This window comes from Lepisosteus platostomus, chromosome 11, assembly GCF_059453375.1.
Source record: "Lepisosteus platostomus isolate fLepPlt1 chromosome 11, fLepPlt1.hap1, whole genome shotgun sequence".
Lineage (NCBI taxonomy): Eukaryota > Metazoa > Chordata > Actinopteri > Semionotiformes > Lepisosteidae > Lepisosteus > Lepisosteus platostomus.
In genome coordinates this window covers 15441262-15466618 of record NC_142621.1, presented here as the reverse complement: position 1 = coordinate 15466618, position 25357 = coordinate 15441262, and the positions used below count along the sequence as shown (strand labels likewise).

Below are 25357 nucleotides of genomic sequence, written 5' to 3'. Positions count from 1 at the left end.
TTATCTAATGAGACATTTCTCAGGCCCTCAGACGTCCCCAGCCCCTCCTGCGCTTTCCCCAACGCCCTCTCGCCCCTCACCTGCAGCCCCCTCCGTCTCAGAATGCTGGAGTCGTCCATGCTGCCCGACTCGTGGCGGCCGGCTCCTGCCTGGAAAAGAATCAGTTTCACCGGCACGATCTCCACCCCGGGGGGTCAGCGGGCACCCGTCAGCTCCGAGCGCTAAGAGGCATGGGTGGGTGAAGGGCAAGCTGAGCCATGAGCTGGGCAGAAGTGCACTTGCACCAGGGGCAGGCAGATACTTCAGCCCTGGAAGGGGCTCAAAACAAAGGACTGTTCGGTAAATCTGAAAGTGGATCTCACCAGACTCGGGCCAACAACAGTGATGCTAATTGAATATAATACTGACAGGGCACAGACACTATTTAACAACTCCACACGGGTCTTGTCTGCATATTTCTCTTCTTTGTCATCCTAGTATTCATTTTTATCATAAAAAATTGAGATCTGCTTTAATGCATTATACTCTATAGAGGGGAGACTTTCATTGAATCCCTCAGTCTTCTTTTGTTTCGGGATGGTCTGTCTTTATTGAAGTGAAGCAGTTCCTTAAGATAAGCATCTTCCAATCATTTCTCCACACCAGGTCTTCACTGAGGGGTCTCTAATATTTTCATTCACTTCACAGAGTGGTCTCAAATAGTTTCTCTCGCAGATCTCTGCCTTCATCGCCCGATGGGTGAAGGTATAAATGCCAACGCAAACTCTGTCACATGGAAGAGCAGCTTGTTGCGTGCACTGAGCTGGTGGTATATGGCAGCTATATACAAGAATTCGAGTTTGAAATGAAGGAGCGGTTACAGTCAGCAGTGTTAGAAGTGCCGCGGGGACACGAGTCCTGCCCCCTCTGCGTCTTCTTGTCCCGTGTGCAGGAACACGCGGCTGGCTGACACAAGGCAACAGCAGGCCTGGCTGAGCAGCTGTCCCTTGCAGGTGAGCTGTGTGGAGCTGCAGTAGCAGGCATGTCAGGAGCACAGCCGTCCCCTCAGTGGCCTGGAGCCAGGGGCATACTCTCTCTGGACAGGCTGGGCTCCAGGGCTTCAATCTGTGGAGATGGCAGGGGCCGGTAGATGCTTCTTTATCAATATTTAGTGCCCCCTTCAGTTTCCTTTCATATTATGTCCACACATTACGTAATTCAGAAACACTTGCACTGTTATGAATTGCACCTTTTTGGAAAATGTACTTTCCGGATGGTAAGTGTTGAACTGGTATTTTAACAGTGATGTTGAAGCCCAAAAAAATCTAAAAAAACTACAGTTGAAAAATCAAGTGTTACTCTACATGCACAACTAAGAACCATCACAATATTCTTAAGTCAAAACACAACAGATGCTCAGGCTGGAGAAGCTGAGACTCCGGGTGAAGTGAATTCTGCATTCAGGACTGTTAAGAGGAAGCAAAAGCCCACAGCACAGAGGGGCCAAGACGTCCAGAAGAAAAGGAACAGCTGCCGTTTTGTTTGTCCGTTTGTTTTTTTCTGCTTTGGCGCGCTTTCTTAAAGCATGTTAGCTGTCAGAAAGAAGGGGGAGAAAAAGGAGTCAATGCCTACCCAGTCTAATGAGATGGTCACAGCTGCAGCTCACAGGAAGCCAGCAGACACCCTAAACAAGAACACGCCACTAGAGCAGCAGGATTCCGTTCTACTGGCGCAACGCGAGGAAGCAGGGAGAGAATGAAAAGTCATGATTTCCTTCCGGAAAAGCGAGCGTCTCGAGGCAGCACGCTCCTCCTGACAGGTGCCGTGGGTAGCAGCTGTTGCAAAGAAACAATCCTCTGTTCCGGCCGATATTACTGCTGCTCCCTCTTCTGCTGGCTATTTAAACTTTGGGCGCAGCAGTGTGTACTCGGCGTTTCCCGGGAGCGAGAGGAGAAGGAGCAGCTTTCCGGATGGAGTACCTTTCCTTGTTTTAGGTGATGTTCGCTAACGAGCAGCACATCTGCCGGTGTGTTATTGTGGTCGCAGCGAAAGAGGTGCGGCCCCCCTCATACAAACAAAGACAGAAGGAAGCTCTTCTCTCTCTCTCTCTCATTAACTCCCTTGCTTCCTTGGTTGACATCTGCTGGGCAGAACAGGTACCGAATCTATATCCTCTCACACGGCAGAGTGCATCACGTTTCCAGGCAGCACGCCCTAGCTCCTTCCAAACGTGCACACACACACCTCTCTTTCCGTTTCTGTCTCTCAGTTTACCTTGCACGCCTCCTCCCCTCTGCTTGACTCCGACAAACGGCACTGCTCTCACCCTCTCCTGTCAGCACAGCTTTTCAGGAGCTGAAACAGCAGCTCAGGCGCACGGCCAGCCAACCACACACAGGGAAGGCGGCGGGGCATTTGCATAGTATGAATGGAGGAGACAGCTTAGCTCCCACCCCACCCCTTTTCCCTAGAGCCGCTCCGGTCTCCTTGTACAGTACATTCACTTTACATTACGAGAATCCTGCGCTCAACGCTACAGAAACACGCTTTCGGTTGCCAGCAGAACTGCAGATAGCAGTGCTTCAGTTTTAGTTAAAAACCCCATGCCATTGATTCGCGTATTGTATTTCCCTTTCATACAAAAGCTCTGGTTTCCTAAAACGTTCAATTATAAAAACGAGGACAACTGTAGACTGATCGGTCTTACTTTCGTCAATGGTAACATAATGGAAATCATATTGAGAGCTTAAGCAGAAAAATACAAATTAAAAGATTATGTGATTTTGTGATGAATTTATGACACTTGAAGAGATGGACATGTATTAAGAAAAGCAAGGTCTTTTTAAGTAAGTGGAGAGTATTCTATGAACTATCACTCCATAATCATTTTTTGGTGTCTTTTTATAACAGACGGGCTTGTCTCTGTAAGCCACATTATTAAGCTTGTTTGTTGTCAGGAACAGTAACAATTAACACTAAAGCATATGGCAAAATATACAAGTTAGACACCCAGAAAGCTTTTGATAAGGTCACTCAGAAAAGGTCAATTCACAAATTAAGAAATATAGGATTCCAAGTTAATGTATTCTCATAGATTGAAAATTCGTTAATGAACAGGAAATACCTTCTTAAGGGGCATCAGCTTTAATTGGGCAATATTCAGCAGTTATTGTGGAATTCAAATCAAAGGAGGTTTCAAATGCACTCCTAAGCCCTCATGAAGAATATTGGGTGCAATGTTGGTCACCACACCCCATCTTAAGGAAATTTTAGGTTCACTTAGCTACCAAAAGAGCAAAAATGGCAGAATGACCCACTCCTGCCAGCAAATTTTCATAGGCCTTCTGTTCAAACAAGTGAAGCGAATCCTCCTTATAGATTTTCTCATTGGATCAACAATGCAGGAGCAAAACAAAAGCCAACAGTATTGAAATAAATTAGCTTTATTTTGTCTCCCTTCCTGGTTTTCTGTTTATGAGCAGGGTTTGTGGGCTTCACACTCTATTTCTAAGTACTCCACATTCCGCTTTCTGGCACAATTGGTGACTTTCAACGTGCCTGTTTATGGAATTTTAAGTGGAGAAACTAGTTAATCATGACGTGACAACAAAATGAAACAAAACTCAGAAATTAAAGTCACCACATGATCAAAGACAGCTGGTTACCTTACTCAGCCCTGGATCTCAGCTTTATAGTCCTTGTTTTCTTACACTTACAATCATAATAACTCAAGTTTATGTTGAATGGTAAGGCTCATTTCATTTTCTGCATTCCAATAATGTAGTCTTATGATTTAGTTAGGAATTGCTGGGAAAAATATGGTAATAGAAAAAAATCATCCAATGAAAGACATTAACAGCAGAAGGATGGGTAACAAGATGACAAAGTGAACGCATTGGTTTCAAAGAAAAAGAGCACTTTTCTGTCTGTGTTCACTGTCCCTCTGAGAATAAACAAGCTTAATAATGTGGCTTTAGTGAGACAAGCCTGTCTTTGGAGGCCTGTTGTAAACACACACCAAAAGATTATTATCCATAGTATGAAATTATACACTATATAAACACTGCAACACACTGCCAGGGAGACCCCAGGCACTCATTTTCCACTGCTACCAGCCAAAGAAATATTAATTAAAAAGCTAAGTTTGGCTTATTATTTTATTCATTAACATTCCCCACCCAACAACCATAGCAAAAAAAAAGATAAAGAGGTTTATCAAGAGCCTTTTCCCCAAACCAGTCGTTCGTATTAACAAGGATTTTCCATGTCATTTCAAGGCAGAATGTTATTACAAGCTAATTTTAATTGCACTAATTAACTGGCTTTACAGTTACAAGGAGCCCTGCAGTGGACTGAAAGGATCCAATCTGGACATGACAGGCTTGCAGTAGCCACGCGGGTCACAACAAGCCCGAGTGCGACGGGAAAAATAGTCTAGTCCAGTGACCCAGGCCCAGAACAAATCGCCAAGGGTGCAGGGATATATCTGTTCAGAGGCAAGGGCTGGAGGTCAAACGTGCTTTAGGAAGCACAACAACAATCATACAAGAATTTCTGATGGAAATAAACAGGACCTGTGGCTAAAGGTCACAATGCACAGTAATGGCAAACCATATACCGACTGACAGTTTTTGTCTGGAAGGAGTACCAAGGTCTCATTTACATTGAATAATGGGTTACATTTGTAGACGTGTTAAGTCTCTCTACAGGTATCTTAGTCTAGCTGGGCTCATAAAGACCTGAATCAGCTCGTTATGGTTTTAACGGGTTCTCTTAAAAGTTTAGGTGATGGTGTTAAAAAACCCACAGACACACAGGCCCTCCAGGACCAGCATAGATTAAAGATAAAGCTGCGATTGAGGCTTTATGGGATTATACTGAATACCATATTTATAAATGTAAAGTCTCTGCTAAAGTCTTTAAATATTAAGTCTTTAAATTCATTGTTTTATTGAAAGACATGAAAAACCTAGCTGTAATGAGTATATTTATTTCAATTTGGGTTTGTACTTTTAGCTCTTATTTTTAGCTTACAGAATTTGCTGGTGTGATTTGTCCCTGATCCGTCACCAGCTGAAGCCTGTTGCAATTGAGTTTCATTTTAAGGACACCTGGGACCTGTCTCGAACTTGCCTGTCTGGCAATTGGGACTCACTAGCAAACTAATTCAGTCTAGTCCTACAGTACAAGCCTGCTGATTCATTGACCAAGCTTTATCATCCAATGGTAAACAACTTGAACTTGCACAACAGTCCATATACTGTAACTGCATGTTGATAACAGTTTATTATCTACTTGAACACAATGTGAATAAGTTGATAAACTTAAGTATCCTGAACATAACAGAAAAAATATAGCTTCCAATTTACAGACAGGTGTGTGTGCACCCTGCTTCTCCAACAATGATTCTAAATCCACATGGTTTATTAAAAAATTACATGCAAATGTGAAAATATGAAATCATGTAACTTGGAGCACTGGAGCAGAATTACAGTATATCACCACTTAGGCTAGTAAAAACATAGATGTTAGGCCTAAGATCAATTCTATAATGTCTGCATTTGCTAAACACAAATTTTAAGAAGTTTGCACGCTGCTCTGAAAGGGTCTCTTTGTGTGGAACTCTTTTTTAAATGTCATTCAGTTAGAGAAACTATGGTCAATGAGATCAACAACAACCAGCCTATCAAACAGACTGTCATACTGGCTCATACAGGCAATGTTAATATATACAGTACTGTAGTTCAATGTGTTAAAGCATTTTTAACAGAGGACATTAATCCTAAAGGAGCTTACTTTTTTTATAAAAGATTTAAGAGTTCAACAAAACTTTGTGTTCTCAGATAAATGCTAAGTTATCCCAACTTTATGCATTGCTACACAGCTACAGAGCACTACATAAGCATGCATATCTGAAATAATATAAATATTCGACCTTAAAAAAGCCTGAAAACGGACACATGCAGACACACAGTAAGGTTAGGAAGGACAAAATAGCCTCTTGCACATGGACAGATAGGAACAAACACATTTCAAGGCACTTTGCAAAAAAAAAAGCTTTCATTTTGTAGAATAACTGTCTGGGCTTAGTGCATAATTTATATTAGAGTCTCCTAAATATAGAGGACTACTACTTTGCTAACATTATTCATTCTGGAATACTAGAGCAGTAAACATTTTATGACACTGCTTAGCCAGAGCACTTAACTAGAGCACTAGATTTACTGCCTGCCCCAGCCACAGTACATACAGCCCTGCAAGACTGGGAACACGGATGAGACGCTAATGAAATAACAGGCCATGCAGGTTTGTAAAACTACAATTTGTGGTTGATTTTTACGATGGCGAGATAAACTAGTTTATCCGTATTACTGAACCAGGCTGCATGTACAGCGAACACCTTAAATTTACTGGTGGTGTTCAGTGATAAGTCTCCCAGAAGTATGATTAAAATGAATGGGGGAAGAAAAGAGTTGGACAGCAAGATTTATGTACAGTATCAACAGCTCACATGTATGTTCCTTCTCCCTTTAGACACCCTGTGCCCAGCCAAAGGCAACATTACATTATTCCAGTAAAACAAGCACAGTAACAAGTAATGAGCCACAGCCGGCAGGCACTTAAACTTAACTGCCTCCTCAGAGGAAATATTCACAATGTTTAACGTACTTGTCCTGACACCTTGAACTTCGAACTGGGTATTCTCTTTCAACATTCACAGCTCCATAATTCGCAATATAAATATTTCTGCAGACTGCAGACACACAAACACAGACATATTCCTAGACATGCTGTAAAATGTGCCCTGGTATCTAATATTCACAGCAGTTGGCAATAGTTTTCAACTCATCTGCAGTGCAATTTGTCATTGCAGACTCCAACAACAGGAGGAGGGGTAAAAAGTAACTCAGCAGTGGCCCCTTTTAAAAACAAGGCCTGTTTTCCCCCCACTGTAATTGTTTTGTGAAAGTGATATTGCTTAATGGTTATCAAAGACACTGATGGAATCAACGAAGTGGTCTGGAAGGCTGAGTTACCTTCCACAGATCTTGGAAGAGATATAACTGCAAATCTTTTGGTTTGGCCTTCACGTTACAAAAAGGAGATAAGGTTGTCGTTTTGATAAACAAATGAGACTCATTGTGCAGTGGCATGGCAGTTAAGGTCACATTAAAGGAACAAGGTGGTTCTGAGCTTTCCATCATGGATCAATAGAGTCTGTATGAGTACATTTTCCCAGCTCACTTAGGACACATGGAGGATGTTCTTTAAAACAGAACAGAGAATATATGTGAGACTGTATATTAATTGTTTGAGACTGAAGAGAAAAAAAATCTAGGGACTAAACATCATTACACTTTTCATAATCTTTACAATGAAACATGGAAAGACTGGTAAAACAAACAGTAAAGGGAGTTTTCCATGGCACATCCAGATTATGGAAAAAAATGCCTTTTTTATCCTACCCTAGTCCTAGGCTCTCTTCTGAAAATGCACAACGTAAATATCTAGTTAACAGGCGCAGTGGAAGTCCTTCGTGAACAAATACACAATACTCAACTGAGAAAAAAGCTGACATCCATCAGAAAGATTAGGGGAAAGAAAGGGAGTAGAAAAATGTAAGAGATGACGAAATAGAGCGAAACAGTGATACTGTATGACATTTTCACATCACGCAAAGCTGGCAACCAAGTAGTCCTTGCAATCAGGTCACAGTTGTAACCAAAGACTGCCGCAAGACCAAGTGAGCATCATTAACCTCAATAAAGGCCAGCACTGAACAGTTGCTCCACATTAGCACCAACCCATCAGCAAAGACTGAAGTCAATTTCATCTGCTGTACAGTACAAGACAATGCTGAGACCTACCTAAGCCCTGCATTGTGCAGTACAATGTAAAACTAAGACAGGCACTGTATAGGGGTCGGGTAAAATAAGGATTGAGACCCATAGTACAAATCAGCATTGAAACTGTCACACAGTCTTCAGGACACAGAACGACAGTACCCGTTTTACTGTAAAGCAGAGGCCCAGCTTCTGTGACTATTGCCTTACAGAGGCTCAAAGAGACTCCAAATCAAACAAAACATTTTCTGACTAGAAAGTAAATAGTGTTATCTTTTGCTCAAGCGAAGAAGGTGATTTCTCCCAGCGAAGCTATCAGAGACTGAACACTCTGGGATTTTGGTGATGAAACTCTGCCAGGGTGAGAAAGCAGATGGGCTATTAACTGACGCTCTTGTCTGGGTATTCTGAGAAGTAACACACACACTGATAAAGAAGCGCTGAGCACGAGCTTCGCACCATTGTAACAAAAGAAGAAAACCTCACCATGCCCCATTCCCAATTACTGTGTATTACGGAAAGCATTAAGTGTGCTGCACTCTGCCTCTAAGGTATAGTATCTAATCTATGCCTTAAACCTAAGCATACAGTCTGCCATGGGCTGTAATTGAACCAGAGTGTAACCAAACGGAATGAATTAGAATCGATTTTTAATAAAACCGTCCCTCAAAGCAGATGTTCTGTAATCACCGCACAGCACAGATTCAAAGAATCCCATTACAGGGCATTACTGTATGTGCAGACAGGCAAATGGGTGGGAGCAAGAGAAGGATAAATTATTTTTGCAGACTGCCACAGTACACCCCTTTTTATACAGAAGCTGTGAACATACACCAGATAACGTAACTTCACAGCCGCCTTCACGGTGTCTGGAAGGAAGAGGAACTAGAGGTGTGTTTGCAGGCAGGTCCCAGTTGTCGCATACAGACAACATCAAGAATCCTCCAGGTAATCTGCCCCAGCTGCACATCTTCGCCGTTTCGCTTGTACAGAAACTGCAGCCCCTTCTCCTGAAAGGACTGGAGGACAGGGGATATGTGGGCAGGCAGGGCAGAGGAGTGTTTCAGCAGCTACCTGTCCTGCAGGCTTCTGTGTGCTGCACCTGCCCTGCCCTACAGCTCCCTTTTCCAGGAGTCCATCCTGCGCTGTTACATCAAGTGAAGATGTATTTTGTCCTTTTTTGCTTAGAGATCGTTTGAGTCAAGGCTGTAAGTGAAAACCTGCTTGAAGTCAGCTGTGGTGAGAACACAAGGCAGAGTAAACACAGGACCGATATTGGGTGTTACCAATACTACAAAAAACAGTCAAACACACTGCAGAGGTCAACCAGCCAAGGACCCGCCTCAGGAGTCGGCTTAAAAATGATTCAGGTTCCACTGTTTTACAATTCAGCATTTTGCAGAAAACACCCAAGCAACTCCTACTGCAGTTATCTGGGCACACAGAGAAAACATAAAAAAAGAACAAAACACCCAGCATGTTTAGTAATTGATTTTCTAATTCTCTCCTATTACATCCTTAATGTTACAAAACTGTTTGAAAGATTTCTGACTGAATACATTTGGACTTCCACTCAGAAAGGATAAACACCAACTCCAACTTGAATTTTAACATTTAAGTGTTTGTATATGATATTTGTAGAATGACTACAACAATACAAAGCACTACTTCTTTCTTTTAAAAGCCATAATCTAAAATTAAGCATAGAAGCACCTCTGAAAAAAGGTGGACAAAAAATATAGGAATTATATAGAAGTTACAATATCAAGTAACCTCGAATTGAATGTGGAAGGCCGCTGGCCCCGTGGACGACTATTTACGCGCTGGCTGGATCGGCTGAAAGACGCCATGCGCCTCGCAAAAGTCACCTGCCAAGACGCCGCAGACCGTATGAAGTGGAAAAATCGGTGCAAACAAGCAGACCCCACATAAGTGGGAAAATGCGAAGAAGAAGAATATCAAGTACCCCAATAACTCCTATACAATAACAGTCCTGTTCTTCATCCAAAACTGAATGATCAATTCAACTTCACACAATACTGTAAGTAGGTCAGGCTCCAAAACTGTGCCACAGAATGAGTCAGACTCCCTGAACTCATAATTACACAGAACCAGTCCCTCTAAACAGCACAGAAATTTAGTTGGGCCTGCCAAAATGCAATAATTGCCCCTTGCTGAGATTCAATTATCATGTGGGTCACAAGTCCAGCAGGCACAGGAGAAGAGTACGCTTTTTATTAGTAAGTGAAGGGGCTTAGAGATACTGATATATGTAATTTTATGCCTCATATTATAAGAGGATTGAGTAAAAAGTGTTTATTGTTGCCCCGGGACAATAAACTTGAGTTACTCCTCCCAAACCTCCAGTGCAAACAATTGAGCAGATGAGGTGAACCCAAGGCAGCCAGCTGTGGTCCCAGAGAGTCACACTGAGGCCCTTTAATTGACTCTCCATTAAAGTATTTTTCAGAGGAAAAAAACACGTGGTTGTCGAAAGTCTGCATGATAATCACATTAGGTTTTCAATGACAGTCAGCTTCTTATACTGTTCATCAGATGTGGGGCCTCCTATGCCTGTAAAAACCTCTAATGGGTCTATTAAAGGTTTTTACTGGAAAGATATGCAAGGGACATTAATTGTAGTTCAAGTGCAAAATGTTTAAAAGGCTTTGTGCTTTACCCAAGCTCTTCAAGGTAATTAGAACTAACTGACACAAATCAACTGCATCTCCACTGATACATGAGCAGCCCTTGGTTATAATTGCCATTACTCTTAACAGCCCAAAATAACTTGTATGCTGACCTCACACTCTGCACTGTAAAGGCTGTCGGCTCTCTATGTTTGCACATCTGTTCCGATCTTAAGTTTGGACGCAGACCAAATCCTGGTCCAGTAAATTGGATCCCTGGAAATAAAGTCAGTGCCAGGGTAATATACTATGGTCTGGATTCAGGGAATCTGTGGGAATACTGTGAGAGAATAAATGGTTTTCACTGGCATCAACATAAAAACACAGGTTAAATAGATTAATATCTACATTTAATCAATCACAGTCTTTCGGTACTGTTTAGCAACAATGTATACTATTAGGGATATAGTAATCTTGCTCTATACCATCAATAAGCACAGAGGACTGAAGGATAAAAGAGAAGTCAATTCATTTTTTTCTTTTTAATTACAGTGGGTTTTCAGGTGAGGCCTAATCAGATTACCTCACACTTACTGTTGGGGCAACACTGGCTTCAGCAAGTGAGTGCACTGCCCCTTAATCCTACAGACTGCTCTCCTGCAAATCATTTGAAACTGACAGCCAGAGGCCCACACTGCAAACAGCATGACCTCTACCCCTCTCATGCATCCAGGCCATTTTTCTCCTATGCCCGCTGTCAGTCAGTCCTGTTCTCTGCTCAATTAAGTGTGCCTTCATTGCTGCCAGCACTTTGAGTTAAAAAAATGTTATGAGAAAGAAAACAGTACATTTATATATTCAGTCTTGAATGAGTCTCATTTAATCTAATTCAATGAAGCATAATTTGGGTTTCTTCTTTAAGGGGTACAAATAAAACATTCAAGTGGTCTTATAGAAGCTTTTTTTCATCTAAATTGGCAGGTGCAGTTTGCTTCTTTATTGTTGGGAACAATGTTAAGTAGCTGCACTGAGCCAATTTGTTTTGTCGTTTTCTGGCAACCTTGTAGTTAATTTCAGATGAACATCATGCAAGATTCAGATGCTAAATGGCTGCTGAGAAACGGACAAAAGAATACAAGTGATAAAGTGCATTGGGACTGGAAATATGGCAAGAAAATCTGATATGTTATGTTCAATGTATTAACTATCCAACTCGACAGCTTTTAAGCACAGATCAGTGGGATTTTGTTACTAAGAGGTGGTCATTGCCCTTTAACCTTCACAATCCCTTGTATTGAGTGACTCACTATTGACAATATCTTCAAGGTCATCCCTCTGATGGACACATTGCTGCAGATGTCAGTATTAAGTAGTTAGAAACAAAGAGGTTTCTCTTGCTTGCATTCTTTGTTTCTCTACCAATGTCTACCATTTACCACCTATATATAAAATTAGGAAAAATGTAGTTGATAGATTCCATTTTATTGTAGCTGTTCCCCAGCTAAGCCTGGATTCTGAACTAGAAGAGGAGTGCTGTTTCTATTTAAGCAGAAAAGCATCAGACATTTGCGTTCCCCCTCATGCCTTCATCGCTTCTCCTTCCTCTGCAGCACGACACATACCAGACGTCACAAATCATCAGTGTGTTAATAGGTTCACACAGTAAAGAGTAAGACATTATAGGAAAATAAATGATACAGCACAATTTTCTGCTAGGATTTAATTTGCAATTCAGGCGAAAGAGTATAATACAATATTACTATTGTACAAGCCAAACGGACACGGATACATCCAGAAGCATATGACACGCATGCATTCACACACCCATTATGCCCTAATCTACTGTGCCGTGTCGCCAGGCAAGCTCAAAGACAGACACTGAAGATTAATGCCACAATATTCCTAATTGCCTGATTACTCAAACAATGAGGCAGGAAACACGCTGAGGGGAAGGACAACCAAATTCATATCTCAGCTACAGTGAAGGACACCAGCACACAAGCGGAGACCAAGTGTTTCTGGGCACCAGCACACCTGCTGCTGCTGTTCTTACAGAGAGCTGATATCACTGCACAATCATTACAATTATGAAATATACAGTATTTTTAATAGTAATACATTTGCTTTACATCGCACATTTCATTACGAATCTTAATGTGCTTCACATAAAAAAAGAGAAGTTACAGGACTTAATAACTAAGAAGGAAAAATATACCAAATTAGTTTATAGTACTGGAAGTTTATAAGCGTGTAAGAGAAGAGAAGATCTCTTTTATAGGTCTCAGTTGAAACGGCTTGTCTGAGATGATTGAGGAGATTATTCCACAAGCGTGGAACACAGACAGACAGTCACCCATATTACGTAGTTCGGTTCTGGGGACCTGATGTAGATTAAATTGACCTGATCTTAAAGACTAGGATGAAGTTTGAAGAAGAAGGTCACTGATGTTTATAACAGTAATAACAAAAGATACAATACTCTGTTACAATAAACAGATTAAGCCTTGCTTCTCTTGTGTCAATATTTCCCATCGTCACAGTCTACATAAATAGGATTTAATCTTGGTATGTGAGCCTGGTCCTGTGGTAATGAAGAACATGAGGAGATTGAAGAGTCAAAAATCATCATTGAACACTTGCAATAACACCACTGCAGGAAATCCTTTTATTGGAGTATCAGAATAAAGCAAGCTCAATAAAAAGTAATGATAATACCAATATTCGTTAGTGTTCTGGCACATACAGTATCTGGAAACGTTTCCACAGACCAATCAATCAACATACTCAGACACAAAGTAATCACAGAAAAAGATGATGAATTGAGTGAAAGCCTTTAGGTGAAGCCACAGTACAACCTAAGAATGTCCTATGGTAAATGTATCACAATAAGCTGTTAAAAGGGTAGTCTAACAAGCCTCTTCATCATACAAATCCACTCTCATCTCCATATGAACTCAATGGATTTCTAAATGAAAGCGATGATGGTATATTTTTTCCCCCATTTACTGTAGGTTGCAAACAAATTTTAAGATGAATAACCTCAATATGACCCATAAATCCATGTAATGATCCCAAAAAAGGGTCACAAATCCCACAAAACTCAAATTCTTCCATCTGTCCACAGCAGGATCTCTAAAGGCAGTGAAGGGCAAGGGATGCCTTCACCGGAGATTAGAAGTGACTAAAACTGAGACCTTTGGGTCTTTGGGAGCAAAGCATGGAGCTATTAAATGACATCATCCTTTTGGCAAGGAGGATGGATAGTGGACACTACTTCGACAAAACTGCTATCTCTGCCAATAAATGAATAAATCACAACCAGAATGCCGTCATTCCATTAGGAATTGGAAAGCAAGGCTCTCTCTTAATTAAAGTCCATTTCTTTTAAATACAAAAAGCCTTTGATCACATTAATCAGTGTTTATCCATGCTTAGCTGAGGCTCGTCCATTATTATAAAATACAGTATATAAAATGTAGTGAGAGACCACAGAAAATGTCTTTCATCCTGCCAGCTTACTCTAGGATTTTACTTATGAATGTTTCTGGACAAAGAACTGGCTTTTTGTTTCATTTTTATTTAAAAAAGATAATAAAACCACTGCTAATATACTGTAATTAAAACATGGAATACGATTGCCACTGGTGTTATTATTAAGAAAAGTATGTTTTTTTAAAGTAGGTGCGTTAACAGGTATAGAATCATAAGCAGGTTCTAGTTAGTCCTAATATTAATGAAATACTTTAAAGCAGAGAGCTGCCTAGCCATTCAAAATACAAGCCTGTCTTTGTCAGAGCACTATTATGGTGTATTACATAAAGCACTGCACATATAGTGTCAAGAAATTGTTTCACTGCTTCAAGAAATGTTTTATTTGAGTATAGCAAAAGCTGTAGGCTGATAGTCATTATACAATACATTCTTCGACAATTGTTCAGTTTCTTCAAAGATATGTCAGTCTTCACTGAAGGCTAGAACAAATATATATTAAAATAATTTCACAGCAAAAACCAGTTACTGGTGCTGTGTATGCATACCAATTAGCTTGGATTCCAAACTTTGAGAAACATATGAAATCGTAAGCTTCTAATAAAAGAATTCACAAAGGGCAGAGGCATACAGTGCCATGACAAAAGGAAACATCACACACAAGCAGAGGCAGCCAGACTGAAATGGGGAAAGGATGTCACATTTTCTCAATGTGCTAATTAAAAACCTCTGTCAGTTCAAACTAATGTCATAACAACTTGCAGTTAATGTTAACAGTTTGATTTTTTATTCTCACCATGACTATAGAAGCACATTAATAGCCAAGATCCCTGTCAGCTGGGCAGCCTGTTTCCAGTGAGAGCTCCTGGGCGCCCAGCTCAGCTCACTGGAAAGCCTTCCTGGTAGCCTGGTGCAGTGACAGCTACCTGGGATTCAATCCTAACATGCATCAAGGGGTCACTTCAATACCTTAGAGCCACCACACTGTACCAAAGTTTCAGAGCTGTGGTTAAAGTGCAAAAAGACAGAAGACAGAAATGATCAATAACAGAGTGTGAGAGTATAAAGGGTGCCAAACCTAATTAAGGACTGGAAAATAGATTTTAAACAATTCATGACTGCCTGGGTACAGGTCATTCTGCACACTAATCCATCATTTCACATTGTTCTCCTAGTGAAATAAAGGAATCAATCTACGGCTGACAGGATTGTGGATAATCAATGCCTCTGAGAATCTGTAATCGAAGGGCTGGAAGCAGAGGACATTCTGAGGAAAGGTTACAATGTTGCAAAAGGGGAACAGCTACTAACTGCAGTTGTCAAACTACCGACTGTACAAGATCAAGTAAACTTTTCAGGGTTTTTTTTCTCATTCGGGACAACAGCCAAGCTTTGGCAAGAACTGATACTGTAAATGTGCTGTTGTGGTACTGTCAACAGATACTAAACAGCTCCCAAGAGGGAATTCCAATCCCAAACTTTTCCAAGGCAAAACTATTACACTACACAGCCTGTGTCTGTCATTTCAGCATTAAAAACTGTGTCTACAATGACAGAGGCGTTAGCAGATGTTCTGTTCCAGTCTACCTGACTATGTACTGCACAGCTTAGCCTATATATCCTGTGCAATTATACTGAATGGAGCAAATGTAGACAAGAACATGTTTTTCTGTCAGGTGCTGTCCTCTCTCTCAGGAGAATGCAGATAAAGCCTGCACTCCTGAAATGTAATATATTGCTAGCGATATTGAAGAAAAGCATTGAAGGAAGTCAGCCATAACCAGAATTAATTTCCTCCCAGATTGCTCAGCATTTGAACTATACGGTTTTCTTTTCATAACAAAAATTTGAAAAATATTACATGTAAACTGTAATGAGCAGTAAAGCAAAAAGGAAATTGCTGTTGTTTACTCCATTCCTTTGTCCAAGATTAAACTTCAGCACCACTGCCTAGAGCTCAGCCTTCACAGGAACAAAGGGCTTCTGTTCTAATTATTTATAAGGAAAGGAACTTTCTTCCCTTTGCTTTTTTCTCATATTAAACTTTTCTACTATTCCAAATGTTTGCAAAATGAATATACTGGGCTTCAAAAGTTATAAACAAAACAAAAATTAAAAAACTGACTAATGTCAGCTTTCATGGCACAAATCATCTTGAAATGTCAAAAGAATAAACCACAATGGGTTTTTCTTTTTTATTTTTTGTCCTGGAGGATTGGATCAACCCTAATAATAACAAATAAAATAAACAAGGTTGGGCCTTCAGTCTTTTGGTCATCCACATTATGGCATTATGAAAAATCATTAAAAAAATTAAATCCGCCTTTGTAATTAGCCAAGCTAACATTCCACCTTCATTCCCAAAAAAGCCTTTCTGAATATGGACAAAAGCAGTACCAATCAAGTTTTGAGCAGATAGCTTCAATAAAAAAGAAAACACTGTAATCATTTTCCTGATTGTTGCCAAGGAAACCATACAGTAAGTCTCTCTGGTCCTTATCTTATGTGTTGAAAATGAGATCCGATATACCATATTCCTGAGCTGTTCACCTCCAATTAGAGAGGAATCCATGTTCGGTCTTCCCAGTAAGTTGCTACCGCCTGCATACTCGTTAGACAGAACGCAAAAGGGCAATTTTTCAAGGCACGCTTTAACAAGTGCGGTTTCCAAATGGGGTGGTAACTGCAAAACAGGGGGAGTCGGTTGTCTGTGGCTTTCCGATGACATTCAGCCATGTTCTTTTCCCACATGTGCAGTCACTTTTTCTGCTTATTAAGACAAAACAAGTTCATAGCTCCCACTCTTGGCCTTGTGAAACCGCACCAGCTGCAGTAAAGGAATTAAACATGCAGTAACGCACCCTGACACAGCACAGTCTGCTTGGATCACCCCCATGCTAAGGTCAGAACCTGGGAGCAGACACATACTGTAAGCATTGTTCACTCTTTAAGGCCCCATAAAAAAGTGTTTGTTGCTCTCAGATGAGTGCAAATCCAAAAACAAATTAAATAAGATAACAGAACCTAAAATTTGTGCATGAAAAGGAATTAAGTATTTCTGCTGTAACCCCAAAAACATCTTCTAAACAATGGAGCTCTGTGGCTAAGGATCTGCGACTGTGGCTGGAAGTTTGCCGGTTCAAATCCTGTGGCCAGCAGAGGAATCCTACTCCATGGGCCCCTGAGCAAGGCCCTTAACCCCAACTGCTCCAGGGGTGCTGTACAATGGCTGACCCTGTGCTCTGACCCCAAGCTTCTCTCTGTGTGTCTCATGGAGAGCAAGCTGGGGTATGCGAGAAGACAAACTCCTAATGCAAGAAATTGTATATGGCTAATAAACTGATCTTATCTTATCTTAATGTGGGGAAGCAATTAGAAAGGAGAATAAACTACAAGGATATATCATTTAAAGTGCATAATTTAAATTAAGCGATTTTATATTAAAAACTGTATAATGCAAGTAGTAAGTAGTAAGATCATACCTGGGATAGTGTGTAAAATTATGGTCACCACGATATTGTGAAAATATTGTTGCTATGCAATTAATACTGAGAAGAGCAATTAGATAGATTCCAGATTAATAGAAGGTCTGCACTAAAGGGCTGAAGGAACTGAACCTTCCTCGTCTTCAAAACAGAGAAGACCACAGAGGGACCTAATGCAAGTATTTAAAATCCTCAAAGGCATTGTGAGAGCAACCGCATGGACTGTCAGAACAAACAGTGGCACAATCTTGAGGGCACAAATGAAAACTGTGTGGAAGCACATTTACAACAGACAACAGGAGACCGTTCTTTACCGAAAGGGTTGTGGGAGTATGAAACAAGTAACACAGCCATGTTGGAAAAGACCCTTGAAAGGCCCTGGTTTCTTTCAAGAGATCCTTGGATCAATAAACAACTTCCGTAGAAAACAGGCTAGATGGGCCGAAAGGCCTCTTGTCTGACCTTTCTCCTGTTCTTACATTCTTAAATCAGCAACCTTGAGGTGCACATGCACTTGTGTCCACAACAATCAGTGAGCTGGAATCACACCTAAAAAGAAATGTAATATTTTATTTTTGGCAACTTGTCTTCTTATATTATGATTAGAATCATGTAAACTGCAGTCTCCAGGGACACTACGCTGTAAGAGGTACTGTCGTTCTGGGATGTTAAACTGAGGTCTTGACTACTGAGTATTGGGGTATTAAAGATCTCAAGTAGTAGTGCTGACCATAGTGACTTGGTTGAACATGAACATATATTGACTGGTGAAGCAGGTTCTCACTCCTCCACCTGATCCACTGTGTGGTGGGGCTGCTGCTACACAATCCAGGTGGGTGCTGCATTTCAGTGATGGTAGCTGTGGGTTCCCTCCTGTTTTTGAAGAAGCACTTTGGGATCCTTTAGGATGAAAAGCACTTAACAAATGCGATTATTAATAGTTTCTCCGCTAGGCAGCACATAGCACCCACTACCACGAGCCTAACTGTGCTGAGCAAGTTGTCACTGGAGAACGGATGTCTGGCAGCCCCTTTAGTCGGAGCTGTAAAACAGTGAATTAGCAGAAAAACAACAAAAACATGTTTTAGTAAAACTAAGGGAGAGGCAGTGTTGATGAAAACACTGATGAAAAGTGGAAAAGCAGAGGGAAGGGTGCTGGTACAGTGGTGATGAACACTCTCTCCTGGTTACTCCATGCTCCTGCTGGCCCCTCACAAAGCCACACGACCCACCACAGTTCACTCCTGCTTCTGATTCAACCCTCCACCAGCTCTCATGCCTGCAACACAGATAGGTTTAAAAGACCGGGGCCATAAATTATGGCAGAGGAATTATGACTCCCCCATCACTTAAAAGAGTCCTTCCCTGAAGGCAGTTTAAAACTCAACCCTGGCGAGCAGCAAGGCCCATTGCTCATTCTGGGAACAAATGACTTCTAACGAGTTATCGAGATTCAAAGCACAAAAAAACTAAATGAAACAAGCTTGGCCCAGTGAGACACCATAACTAGAATGAAACAAGCCATTACATACTATATACTTGTGTGAAACCCTTTTCCCTAAATCAAATCAAAATTTTAAATTACAGTCTCAGTCCCACAAGTGCAGCTGTGTATTAAATCATGAAGTGACTCTCATTGCTAGTGGAACTGAATCTCAGACATAACCTAGCAAAGGTAAGAAGGTTGCTGGTGAAGGATCAGAAGAAAGAGAAGGCACAATCGATGATAAGATTTTTAAAGGCAACCCAGAGGGCAGGCAGCTCAGATTGAGAAAGCAATGATGGCGTCTGTCTAGCCCAGGACAGAAGTGAGCATTCAACAGAAACATGCATAAATCATTACTCCTGCAACACAAACGGGGAGTCCAGTGTCTGTCACGAGATAAAATTCCCAGCTACCAGAATGGAAAATGGATGCCAGTTGCATGCAGGAGGCAGGTCAGGTGCTCTATCCCGTGTGCGGCTGCAGGGTTTGTAGCCGTGAGCTGAGACGTGAAAAAACACACACAATGAACAATTTCATAACCGGGTGAGTAGAGAAACAAATAAAGGGTAAGGAAAAAAGGACACGTGGTTTAGGCATCAAGGAGTACAACCAGAAAACTCTCCCATTAGCATCTCTTTATCTGCCCTCTGTAATCCCCATTTATAAAACAACTACGTAGACGGCATTAGGCTATTATGTAAAAAAATTAGATGTCTGAGGCTCTGAAAAATAAATTTTGTATCAGTGCAGGTATCTTGAGCAAATGCACATCATTTTCCAACTGCATCCTAATTGGTACCCAAAAACGCAGCCATGCGAGATTCCACATGGGATGAGTGGGGTTCGCTGGAGGAGTTGCAACTTTAAAACTCTACCTTTGGTCACCGGCTCAATCCGTACTGGCAGTTCCATTGGTTCCCCTTAGCAATCTCCACCGAGACCTTACAGAAATATCCTATTCTTCCGCCTTATAGCAGTAAGTAAATTTAAAACTCCTTTCGGTGAAACCTGACAATTCAACGTACAGTACCATAGACACAAATTTCTCAGCATAGCACAGTAGGAGATATGGAGGGACAGGCCAATCGTTCAGGTGTGCTTGTACTGTAGGAATTAACCACAGAAAGGCAACGGATGAAGCAAAGGTTCGACACAGAATAAGGTAAACAGCCAGATGCCCTGGCATATTAAGACCTAAAAAGTGGGTTTCACCTCAGCTCCTTACAGCTGAGTAGTTTTTTATTTTCACCTCAAATAATCATGAAAGCAATACAAAAAAACAATGCCCTGTGTACACACCTATCCGATATTTCTCCTCTTTAATCTTTTCTCAGGAAAACTGAAGTTAGAGTAACATCAATGTCTTTTCTTTTTCTTTGTTCACTAAGCTGTGCCAGGGATCACACCAGTTCATCCGCAGCATGTTAATGAGATGAGAATGCTGTCCTGAGAAGGGGAGGGGGGCAGAGGTGACTGATGGTCTGTCTACATTTGGCTGTTTCCCTTCAGTGACTCATCAAAAGGAGAAAAAAAAGTAAATGGAAAAAAATGTTTTAAAATACTTTGCTTCTCAACACAATTTAAGAAGACGGCTGACAGCTTCTGCTGTGAGAGCCTAATGTTAATAAGCCAAGAAGTACATATGCGCTGCCTGGCATATAAGAATGCTATGCCCTCACATCAGACACAGTAACTGAAGACAGCCTGTGGAATATTAAAGAAATCAGAATTCTGACAACAAATAGTTCAATGCTGCCCAGACATAATTGTTAAAATTAAAGTTTCTTGAAGTATTACTCTTTATCAGAAATACATCAAATGAAAGGAGACCACTCTGTGTTCCAACATCATTCTACTGTACCAGGGATTTCATCAAGCCATTTCTTTACATCTTAGACTTCTTCAAACCACTAAAAATCCTGGATGAGCCGACATGAACTTTGTTTTAGAAGAGCTGGTCACTCGTTTCAATTGCCTGTTGGAAGTGACAAGGATGAATCTAAAGAGCTGTCCCTGCACCTTGCATCTTATTGACAAGGTGCCTCTACAGAGCAAAACTCACCTGATACTGTCTAGCAGTACCACAGTGTGCAGTAATAAGAAGGTCACATTCTTTAGATAATAATTTAAGACAGCCAGAAAATCCCACATGTATCCTTTTAACTGATAAGTTTATGTCAGAGCCTAATTTCAGGTTTTTATGCTATGCATGACTCCCCTGTAGTAGTAGGAATTGTCTCACAAATAGTAAAGAGACACAAGACACCATCAATATTTATCCAAAACCAAAAGCATTCATTACCACAATACTTCATTAAATTTTGAATTAAGAAAAGCTTAACAAGAAAACACACAATGTTTTCAATTCAACATCTCAAATCCATGGTCCACTATCACAAAAAAACTATCTGAAAAGATCCTGCAGGAGTTTAAAATCTTGGGTAAAACTGTGAATAACCTGCGTTTTCCAGACAGCTATGTGAGGCACTTTCTGCATACTGTTCCATTCAAATCAAGGGGCTGTGTCACCACAGCACCTCTGGGTAATAAAGCAGCTACACCATTGATATCCGCTGGCTAGTTCATCTGTTGATATCTTCACATTTCACATGATTTGATTTCACCACCAACACTGGGACACTGGTGCCGTCTGGTGTTTGAAGTGTAATATTTGCAATTTAAACATTAAAAGCAAAAACCTCAACTTCAAAGTAAACAGATTGACATCATTCACTGTCCTTTGTTTTCAAACCACCTCCTTTATAAATATATTAAACAATTCATCTTTTTGATCAGGAAATTCTAATATGTCTAACAATAGGTGCCCAGTTTTTCGTGTCTCTGCATTACAACACCACTAACAGGATGTGGCAGAGATGAAGATCCAAAAACTGTAAGGGTCTTGCCCTTCTGCAGCAAGAAGCATCATCTCAAATTTCATTAAAACAATACACAGCAGGTGGTTAGAGATGAGCAGGAACAGAATTTAGACATTTATGTTCCGTTTTGACTATAGAAAATATTAAAAAAACCTCACAGATGCTTTATTCAGAGCTGCATGTTAACATTCTTCATAAGTGACTGCACACATTTATGATGGTAACCAAATGGTATTTAAAGTTATTCTGAAGTTGCTAGTATTAAATCTGCATGAGAAAAAATAGAAAAACACTTAATGTGTAGGACAAATTAAAATCTCTTTGCCCAAACCAAGTTGAAAGCGGTTTTGAGATTAACCAGGCAATTATACTAAGCCAACATTACAAATGATCTTTGTGCTTTTTTAAAATATAGAACACGATGTTCATGTTTAAGCTATGAAATATGCAGCCTTATTCGCATCTTCTACATTATGCATTTCCAAGTTTGCAAAGTTTTTTTTCTGTATTCTGTTGCCACAACAGTTTTACATAACCGCAGCTGTGCCAATTTCTCCAGTGGAATATACAATTAAGAAGTCTGACACCATGGACTGCAGACTACTACTTCCTTCACATCATAAACTCAAAGCTTAAAACTCCCTGTTCATCGAAGCGTTGCATCAGAAAAAGCACATACAAGAGGCATGCATGCAAAAACAAGAAAGTACAGATTCTAATAGACCAAACGGTGCTTTCATGGGAAAGTGCATCTTTCTTCAGAGATTTATCACTTGCTCAGAGCAGGCAGGCGTGTGCATTTGCTTTTATGTGAATAATGAATGGAGGAGACTGGGATAGAAGAGATTACAGCAAACAGGAGGTCTAGTTTAAAGTAATAATGACTTTTCTCTCCTGGAAGAACAACGTCACTTCCTTAAGTTATTCACATATCACCTGCTTCATGGCAAAGCTGGGAGAGAGACCAGTGATCCCCAGAACACATCTAATGACTTACTATGTGCCTTCCTACAACACAGGGTAAGTTAGTGAGCTAAACACAATACCTGGCTCTTCAGGCCATTAACCTGGAATTCTTTTCTTTTCCCATCATTCAGTTGTGTCAGCAAGGGCCTTGGAGCCATGCAGTTTAAGAAATTATTTATAATGCACGCATGAATATTTCAGAATGAGTATTACATACAAAGTTGTCTAAATAACTGTTTTCCACTTTGCGCTGTTCTGACAAAAACAAGATTCCAAGAACTCTTCTCCTACAAGAAACTGCAAATGCCTTTAAAACTGAAAAATGTTCTGTCACAATAATGAAAACACAATTATACATAATCTGTATGCTCAATACAGATGGTATAATGAAAACATTAATTTGTACATAGATGTAAAGAGACCTTTACAAAAATATGAGTGTACTGTATATTGTACATTCAGCATCATTCAAAATGAGGTTATCGAGTGGAGGAATATTTTTAAGGGTCATTTCACAAGATAACCATTAAACTGGTATTTTGCAGTTTATACTGGGATCACAGTCATTCTGAAATAGAAATCCTTTTCCAAATAAGCAATTTCCAAAATGAATCGCATGGTATTGTACCATTCCTGGGCTAGCACTTCTAATCATGCAATTTGCCTGAGACTGAATGCCAAGAGACATCCCCAAATATTCTCAGATCCATCTTCATGCATCTCACCAGGCTATAGTTCAACCTTTCCTTTCTGAAAAAATAACAGCATCATCCAAATCAATAAATGTCAAAATTGGATTCATCAGACCATATAACTTGGTCGCACTAGTCCAATGAACAATTTTGTGATTTCCTGCATACAAAATTTATTTGAACTGACTTTGACATCTTAATAATGGTATCTTGGTTGCACTCCTTCCATTAAAACCTAAGGCAACCAGTGTCCTTTAACAATGTTAGAGGAGATATTGACATTGTCATCGTCTGCCATCACAGTTTACAATTGCTGTCAGCATCTTTAACCTTGGCTCTTGCTTCGTGATCACATGTGCCTGTCGCATCTTTCCTTTGTCCGTGAAAACAACACTTGCAAAAATGTTGTATTATGTATTTTATCTAGTGAAATCCCATTATTTATCACTGATTAACAGTGTCTCAGTTAATCCACACATGACCACTGTTACTTAACAGTGTTAATATACCACAATAAACTTAAGAATATGAAAATATCCTCCAAAAACCATACTAACATGAGTGGCTCTCCTGAGTAGCACAACCACTGAAGGTGGGCTGAGCTCTGTGATCGTGGGTTTGAGTCTAAAGTCTAAAATGACCAGGATTGGCTCACCGTTGGCTGAGCATCGCCGAGAGTGGACGGGTCAAGTCAGTATAGGGCAGGGCTCTCTCAGCCGCACAGCAACCCCTGTCACTCCTGGAACGTCACAGGCCCTTGGCTGAACTATGCTGTTGAACTGAAGCCTTGACAACCCAGGCCCAAACTCACAGCTGCCCAGACTGGAAAAAGAGCTTTTGTTTGATTCCAGCGATTTCCCAGGAATTATGAAAAAATTAGCAGTAAAGGGAACAAGGGTATACAATCATTCAATATTGATGAGCAACAGATTCCAGTTCAGGTGCACACTGCCAACTTCCCATTATGTATATTTTATTCATCTACACGGACTTCACAGGAGTTTCGCTCCTGGAAAAGCAGCCCCAGACAGAGCTATCCAAGGGCCCATTGTCAAGCGCCGAACAGTGAGACTATAATTACTCGCCACTGCCCTTTACAGACAGCTGTACTATTTGCTGTCCCACTTAAAGGACAACGCAACAAAGGCCCAGGAATGAATACATTAGTGGTATAATAATAATGCCTTTGAAAGCTATCTGTGCAGCAAACAAGAACTAAATGCATAAATAAATGAAGATAAATCAGCACAGTTACTTTAAAAATGCTTGACCTTTGCAGAGCTCCATATTAAACCATCTTAAATGAGTGGTGAAATATGTAGAAAAAAAATTAAATCAAAGGATAAGAAAAATGAAAATCTTGGAAATGATGGGAAATAAAGGCATCTGCTTGCTGAGCTGATGCTGCACAAAGAGAAAATTAGTGCCTCCACACAGTGAAAAAAGAGGCACGTTTTTTATATTATTAAGAATAACAACAGGAAGGATGAAACATGTGTCTGTTTTGAAAGGCTTGGGGTGTCTTTAAATGATGAGTTAAAAAGCCTGTGATTTAATAATACATTATAAAAAAGCCTAGAATTTAACAATAGTTTCTATTCCAAACCAGCAAAGTCTTTTCTGCATTTGTATTTGTTTCATGTTGTTTTGGCAATATTAACATTATCTTGAGATCAACAAACACTGCCGCCTACATTGGAAAAAAATAATGCAGTGTGGAGCAGGTTGTTTTAAATGTGATGGTTTATTGTGTAACTTTTCCCCTGTGCAAAATCTGCTATGCTTTCTGTCTGAATTCTCTAAATAAACTAATAAAAAAGTATGTTAATATTTTAATTAATATATTAATAAACTATTTTAATAGTTTATTAATAAAAAATTACTGAGTAAACAAAACTATTTTTTAA

At 40.3% G+C, this 25357-nt stretch overlaps 1 protein-coding gene across 12 annotated transcripts in view; it reads right to left on the bottom strand.

Moving 5' to 3' along the window:
* The window catches only part of mast2 (microtubule associated serine/threonine kinase 2), a 176241-nt gene that overhangs the window by 107443 nt on the left and 43441 nt on the right, over nucleotides 1-25357 (bottom strand). For 8 of the 12 annotated variants that reach the window (XM_088598688.1, XM_088598689.1, XM_088598690.1 and 5 more), the window contains exon 4: nucleotides 81-149. The exons of 3 other annotated variants lie outside the window; for them this stretch is intronic. In XM_088598688.1, the coding sequence (XP_088454814.1) occupies nucleotides 81-149 (69 nt within the window). Of the gene's footprint in view, nucleotides 1-80; nucleotides 1572-2253; nucleotides 2295-25357 lie in introns of those variants that run through there. One more of the 12 variants, XM_088598702.1, reaches the window with a different exon arrangement.